The sequence below is a fragment of the Cololabis saira genome, chromosome 2, assembly GCF_033807715.1.
Source record: "Cololabis saira isolate AMF1-May2022 chromosome 2, fColSai1.1, whole genome shotgun sequence".
Taxonomy (NCBI): domain Eukaryota; kingdom Metazoa; phylum Chordata; class Actinopteri; order Beloniformes; family Belonidae; genus Cololabis; species Cololabis saira.
The window spans coordinates 49,508,685-49,516,439 of record NC_084588.1 but is presented as its reverse complement, the minus strand read 5'-3'; the positions used below and the strand labels follow the sequence as shown (position 1 = coordinate 49,516,439).

The 7,755-nt window shown below is 35.0% G+C and overlaps 1 protein-coding gene across 2 annotated transcripts in view; it reads right to left on the bottom strand.

The window, feature by feature from the left end:
• Positions 1–4,252: 4,252 nt before the first annotated feature.
• Positions 4,253–7,755, bottom strand: part of rhpn2 (rhophilin, Rho GTPase binding protein 2) — a 50,703-nt gene continuing 47,200 nt past the window's right edge. For both annotated transcript variants that reach the window (XM_061711482.1, XM_061711490.1), the window contains exons 14-15: positions 5,922–6,077; positions 4,253–4,999 (exon numbers count right to left, since the gene is read on the bottom strand). In XM_061711482.1, coding sequence (XP_061567466.1) covers positions 4,733–4,999; positions 5,922–6,077 — 423 coding nt within the window. In that variant the 3' untranslated portion in view covers positions 4,253–4,732. The remainder of the gene's footprint in view (positions 5,000–5,921; positions 6,078–7,755) is intronic.

The following is a 7,755-nucleotide window of genomic DNA, read 5'->3' as shown; positions in this document are numbered from 1 at the left end:
AGCCCTGATTAGTTCGTTTACAGCTCTCTGTGTCTCGGCGCAGCTACAAAACGTTTTAACCCAGATTTAGTGAATTAATCGGTCTAGAAACCTAGAAAGGTGGGACTCCCTGTGTAAAACAGAGGAATTAATATCTCCCTGAGTGCACTTTCTCTTCTCTCCTACGTAAAGATCAAGTTTATTTGAAATAAATCATTGCATAACAATATGAATTATGATGTTTCTTACACTTTGAGACAAAAGGACCTCTCTATTGAAAAAAACCCCAACAACAACAACAAAAAAAAAAAATAATCAACTGTCAAACAATGATAAAAAAAAGTTTATTTTACTTCTGATAAAGCTTGTACGCTCTCGGGATGAACGATATCTGGTGCATTTTTGTGTGACTTCCTCCTCACACTCTTCAAGAGATGCAAACATTTAATGTTTTATAAAGACTTTTTACTGTATACTTGTCAATGGGTTTAGTGGCCTGCTAAAATCAAAAAAACGAATTTATTGGTTCTTAGGTACATTTATTTTGATTTTATGCATTAGCTGTTAATCAGAATCAGGTTTATTGGGCAAGTTTGAACATGCCAGACAGGGAATTTGACTCCAGTTGTTTCGCTCACTGTACAGTAAATAGACAAATGGCCTTTTATTAACATATATACAGAGGTGTCAAGTAACAAAGTACAAATACTTCGTTACCTTACGGTACTTAAGTAGAAATTTTGGTTATCTATACTTCACTGGAGTAACGACTTTTTACTTTTACTCCTTACATTTTCACGCAATTATCTGTACTTTTTACTCCTTACATTTTAAAAACAGCCTCGTTACTCTATTTCATTTTGGCCTTTAAAAAAAACTATCCAGTTAAATTTCTCCATCCAGATAGAGTGAATTTGGTTGTGGTTGTTTCAGATGTTCTTGTCCAGTTTTGTTCTTACATCCGTTCCCTCAGATTCCTGCAACTAAACTTGGATGTACATTCCAATAAAGGTTAGGATAAATGATAACATGCCTCTGAAGTTTGACTTTTTGCACCATTACAATACTTATAGGCACCTAGTCATCATATCTGCTGCTCTCTGAAACACGTTAATGCTCAATAGTACACATATATGCTTCTTTAATGTATTTGCATTATATTAAGATACATTCATTTTCAATGGCTTTTGTCCTTAATGGCTTTTCCCCCTTACATTACTTTTACTTTTATACTTTAAGTAGTTTTGAAACCAGTACTTTTATACTATTACTTGAGTAATACACTTGAGTTGATACTTCAACTTCTACAGGAGTATTTTTAAACTCTAGTATCTATACTTCTACCTGAGTAATGAATGTGAATACTTTTGACACCTCTGGTCCTGGATAGATGGGAGGTTAGTTCCAGTTATTCTCTCTGCAGACCTTGTTACAACCAAAAACGTAATAACGGCCAATAACGTAATAACTGCCAATAATGTAATAATTTTGGCCATTTCAAATGTAATAAAGCCAATAGTGTAATAATGTGCCAATAATGTAATAAAAATTTTGAGCCAATAACGTAATAACTTTTTGCCGATAATGTAATAAGGCATTACATTATTGGCTTGTTATTACGTTATTGGCCTGGTATTAAAAAAAACCTTTCATAATGTAATGCCTTATTACATTATCGGCAAAAAGTTATTACGTTATTGACTCAAAAGTTTTATTACATTATTGGCACATTATTACACTATTGGCTTTATTACATTTGAAATGGCCAAAATTATTACATTATTGGCAGTTATTACGTTATTGGCCGTTATTACATTTTTGGTTGTAACAGACCTGATTGTCCGTTGCAGTCTGTTCTGTCTAGTTTGGTGGCCGATCTGAACCAGACAGTGATGGACGTGCAGAGAACAGACTGGATGATGGCAGAGTAGAAGGTGATCAGCAGCTGCTGTGGAGGTTAAACTTCCTGAGTTAAAGAAAAAAGTCCCCAAAAAAATCACTTTAAATCAATCAATTAAGTTCTTGCAAAATTTCATATTAAAATATGTCTTTGCTCTAAAAGGATGTTAACTTTAGGCAGGTTATTTGGAGTGTGATGCCAGCTCTTTCACTCTGTCACATGATCCTAGCACATGTTTCAGATAAAACCTCTTTAATACCCCGTCGCTGCACACCATCTCTGAATGGTATGGCTGCAGAAAAGACCGCCGAATAAACTTAATTACTTTTTCCAGTTGATTCAGTTTTTACAGGATTAAGACGTCATGTGGCCCCAGTCACACTTAACATGAGTGCTGATTTATGCTGCTTCACTGTCGCTGAACTTTATTCCAGATAGAAATACAGCTAATCATACCTACAGGACTGTCTCAGAAAATTAGAATATTGTGATAAAGTTCTTTATTTTCTGTAATGCAATTAAAAAAACAAAAATGTCATACATTCTGGATTCATTACAAATCAACTGAAATATTGCAAGCCTTTTATTATTTTAATATTGCTGATTATGGTTTACAGTTTAAGATTAAGATTCCCAGAATATTCTAATTTTTTTAGATAGGATATTTGAGTTTTCTTAAGCTGTAAGCCATGATCAGCAATATTAAAATAATAAAAGGCTGGCAATATTTCAGTTGATTTGTAATTAATCCAGGATGTATGACATTTTTTTTTGTAATTGCATTACAGAAAATCACAATATTCTAATTTTCTGACAGTCCTGTATACTCCTAAAAAAAAAAAAAAAGTCTCAGCCACTTTGTTTATTGACTTTTATTTGAATTTACACAAAATCCCAAACAATTATGATCAGTACAATGGACTGCATAGCTGCTTGACATGAAAGCTGGTTAAGAGACGGTAAATGAACCTTTGTATTTACACACCAGGGCACTTGGACTCACTAGGCACTGATACACGAACAGAATGATGCATTACAGTCGTGTTTTATACATGTTTCACTTATTTAGCACAACATGGAGCAAATCACTGCACAGTATTCTTTTAATCATTGTGACAAATGACTTCATGATCCAACATAAATGGCACTTACAAGACCATATGGAGTAAATAGACAGTACATAATAATACATTTCTTCAGTGTTACCGTTTTAAAAACATACTTATTAAAAATATCTTTAAGTAAACAAAAGGTATAAGTTCAACAAAGAGTTAAGCAAGGCTAGTAAAATACATTCCTCCATGAAACCAAGAAACACAAAATGCAACAATTCACAACTTGACCATTGACAAGAACTTAAACCTACTTCTTACAGATATACATATATATATTCATTGCTGCTTTTTTTTTTATTACATAAATAATTTGATTATCAAATGTGTATAAGAATCTACTTTGTAGATAAAGAGAAAGTCCAACACTGCAGTGTCAGTAAAGTGTGTGATGCAACAAGGATTTAGAAGAGACAAACGGCAGAAAAGCTAACGGTTGGCTGTCCAAGTGTGATGCGTGAAAATCATCAGTTCGCCCACTTTCTTCCCTTCTGGAGACAAAATAAGCCGCGACAACGTCAAGATTCACATTAATACAAATGCACAGGCCAGAGGTGAGTGAGATATAAGGAAACGATTTGTCCCGGCACGTCGGGGACGAAGAGGCGTGTTAGTCCATGGCAAGACTGGAACATGAAGCGAAAATTAAATACACAAATGTACAATTATACTGCTTCCCATGCATGGCACTCGGCACAAACACTTCTCATCAAAGGCTGTCTCACAGATGAACAAAAAAAAAAAAAGAGACAGCAACACAAAGTATATGATTCTTTTAGCAGCTTATAGCTTATTGCATTCTACATTTCTCCCCATACAAAAAAAAAGACAACTTAACAGAACTGTTAAGCATTCTGTAACAAAAGTTTTATTAAATGTAATTCTCTATTTATTACTTTTAAAATGCAGGAACAGGTGATGACGGATGAACAAAAACCACTGCCTTGCTGTCCAGTAGAACACTGCAAAAACTCAAAATCTTACCAGGAATATTTGTCTTATTTCTAGTTAAAATGTCTAATTTTTAGTCAAAAAACTCATTACACTTAAAACAAGAGTCATTACCAGAAAACTAACTTGTTATTTGACAATTTTCACCTGTTTCAAGTAAATTTTCACCTGAAATAAGTAGAAAAATCTGCCATTGGGACAAAATTTATCTTCTCATTACAAGCAAAAAAATCTTGTTCCACTGGCAGATTTTTCTACTTATTTTAAGTGAAAATCTACTTGAAACAGGTGAAAATTGTTGTTTTTTTTCAGTGATGAGTCTTGTTTTAAGTGTAATGAGATTTTTTTGACTAAAAATGAGACATTTTAACTAGAAATAAGACAAATATTCTTGTTAAGATTTTGAGTTTTTGGAGTGAAGTGACCCATGGTCCGTTTTGCTCCAACTACTTTGGAGATTTCCTGTGGGAAATACTTCCAATACCCCATCTCAATAATATCTGTGTATAAATATTGCAGTTGTACTATGCTGTACACATACTAGCATGGCACAATATGATCTTTCCCTAATGCCTGGTGTTCAGAAAGTGCCCACATTGCAGCATAATCCCCCTTTGATCAGTATTTGCAGGATCTGTCACCTTTTATACTAGCTGGCAATAACGTCTCCCTAACTTACACTGCTGCCAAGTTCTCCAGTGGAAACGCAACAAAGGGCACTTAAAATGTACCACAGCAAGTCCAGTATGAGTACAGCAAAGTGGTGTGGTGTTTTCCAGCCGCGCGGGGCTCAGTAGAGGGCGCTGTCGTTGTTGTAGGAGCTGGAGCTGGGGAAAGTGGGGCAGGGTTTATTCCAGGGCATGGCGCCAGAATAGTCCGCCGTGGGAAGGCTCAGCGTGCTGGCGCTCTTCAACTTGTTCTTCAGGCCCCAGCTGAGGAACGACGACTTCTTGGTTACTTTGCGGGACTTGGGATGTTTGTCTTCGTCGTTATAGGCCAGACAGATCATGGAGTACGTCTTCGGAAGGTTTCCACTGAAGGTGGCGCTCTTGGTCGGCTGGGGGGTGGACGGAGAAGGTTTTATTAGAGAGCTGCTTCACGCTTTCCACATCTTATAGTCTAAATAGATATGCAAAGTTTAATAGGTAGCTACTTTGTACACAAAATAGATGAACATAAATGTTAAAAAATTAAGACTTCTGGTTATTTTCCCGACACTAGGCCACTGGATCAGGAATAATTCAAGTTTGAAACTTCAGAAATATCACAATTTGTATTATAAATAGGCCTGTGTTGAAAAGATGGATTTTCCAATTCTAAATCGCTTCTCATATTAATTCCTAAAAATCGATTCATATGTCTAAAGATCGATTTTTTTTCATCATTACATTAGAATTTTTGGTATTTTTTTGTTTATGCCCAAAAAAGGAATGTTTTGTTGGACACGAGAATAACTAGTGCCATGTTTCTGACTTTAAATATGTTTAAAGGGGTTACATTTGCATAAAATGCTTAAAACCAAATTCTCATAAATGGGAAAAAATAAAAGAGATTTCATCCGTCTCAGTTAGCTTCCCTGGATCTGTTGGTAATTCTGCTGAAAGCAGTTATATCAGCATTCTGGGAGCTGATTACAGCATCATTAGCTGCCAATATTTGCTGTTGAATCTCAATATAATACTAGTATTAATATGTTGCAGAACTACAGTCATATAATTCATGCAACAACTCAAAAAACTGTTTTAATAACACTAACCCAAATCAATATCGGAACCGAATCGAATCGAATCAAAACGTGATAATCAATTCTGAATTTTAAGAATCGGAATCGAATCCCCAGCCCTAATTATAAAAAGTGTGTAGATCCAATAAAATAATCTATTTATTATGAAAAATAAATAGATTGTTTATACTGAAACAATACGGTTCAGTGTTTTGGGGACGTGTGACGGTTCTCTGGAGACTAAACCAGGACGTACCATGGAGGAGTTGTTCTCCATCACGCTGACCACCTGGATGTCCATCCCTTCTTCATCCACATCCTTCAGAAGTCGCATCATCTCACTCACACCCATCCATTTGCAGTCGACGTCTCCCACAGCGACAATAAAATCACCTTCTTTCAGCCCGTCACCCTTTAAACAGATGAGGAGGAGAGGAGTTAGAGGGACAGAGGCCTGACAGGAAAACATGTGCAGCTGATATCTTATTTAAACAAAAACATTTCAGCGTTTCAGCGTATTTCCTTCAGTATGGAACAGACTGAGTGTGGATCTGAAGCAATGTCCAAGCATCAACCAGTTTGAAAATATAAAAACAAGTGATTTTTACAAGATACAGGGAGGAGGGGGGCTTTTTTGGGGAGGGGGCTCTGCCGTTATGAGTTGGTTGTTTTCTATTCTTTTTTGTATATTGTTGATACTGATATATTAATTTATAATGGGTATATTTATATCAGTGTATATAGGTGTGAGGATGTGTCATTATTGATATTCATATAACATTTGTGTGTGTGTGTGTATGTATATATACACAGGACTGTCTCAGAAGATTAGAATATTGTGATTTTCTGTAATGCAATTAAAAAAACTAAATTGTCATACATTCTGGATTCATTACAAATCAACTGAAATATTGCAAGCCTTTTATTATTTTAAGCTGTAAGCCATAATCAGCAATATTAAAATAATAAAAGGCTTGCAATATTTCAGTTGATTTGTAATGAATCCAGAATATATGACATTTTAGTTTTTTTAATTGCATTACAGAAAGAACTTTATCACAATATTCTAATTTTCTGAGACAGTCCTATATATATATATATATATATATATATATATATATATATATATATATATATATATATATATATATATATATATATATATATATATATATATAGTATAGAAATTAAATTAATTTTGATTATAATGTAATAGAGTTTAGGGGGTAAATTTAATACGTTTTTACTTCTTCCTACTTCTTTTCGAGCATGTTAATTATGATGGATGCATGTTTTTATTTATATTTTTGTCGTCTTTTTCTTATTTTTGCATTTATTTATTATTGATTATTATCATTTGGTTTTGTTTTCACAACTGTTTCATGTTCGAAATAAAATTTCAATTCAAGTCTATGTGAGGACGGATCCGGTTAGAGAAATCACTGGGATTCAGTCCAAAACGCAGCTTTCCGTGCCTCTTTACGGCAGCAGACATGTGGCATGAGTGCGTGCATGAGGGCATATTATCTCCTCAGCAGGTTGACCTTGATACAGGGATTTAGACCATTTGGGTCTGATAACTTGACCTATATTTACCCGAAAAGCTCCAGTCTCTGCAGAAAGTTATGAAGAAAACTCCCGTTGCCTGCAGAATTAAAACTTACAGAGAGTTTGGTCTAGTCGGGTTTATGTAATATCTCTAATCCGTCTCTCTCTATAGCCCACAGGGCTTAATAGGAGTCTACTTTTTGTGAGCACTTCTTAATGAGCTGTCAGGCAGCAAAGGATTGTACGGTGTAAATACTCTTAATTAAATTAGTAGCAGGAGCGGGGAGGAAGGGAGGACCTTCAAACATTCTTTAAAACGGAATCCAGCTTAAGTTTTGGAGCCTGAATCCATTTAAATCAAGAAATAACTGATAGACAACACTTTTCTACACTGTGCATGCCAGCATCCCCAACATTTCAAGACATCAGTTTTCCCACTGGAGAGAAAAAGTTGATAATAAGCAGTCAGTACAGCTGCTTTTGTCCCTTTCTGGCCAAAGAAATTGCTTACTATGGACAAATATAAGCTCAAACGTCTATAA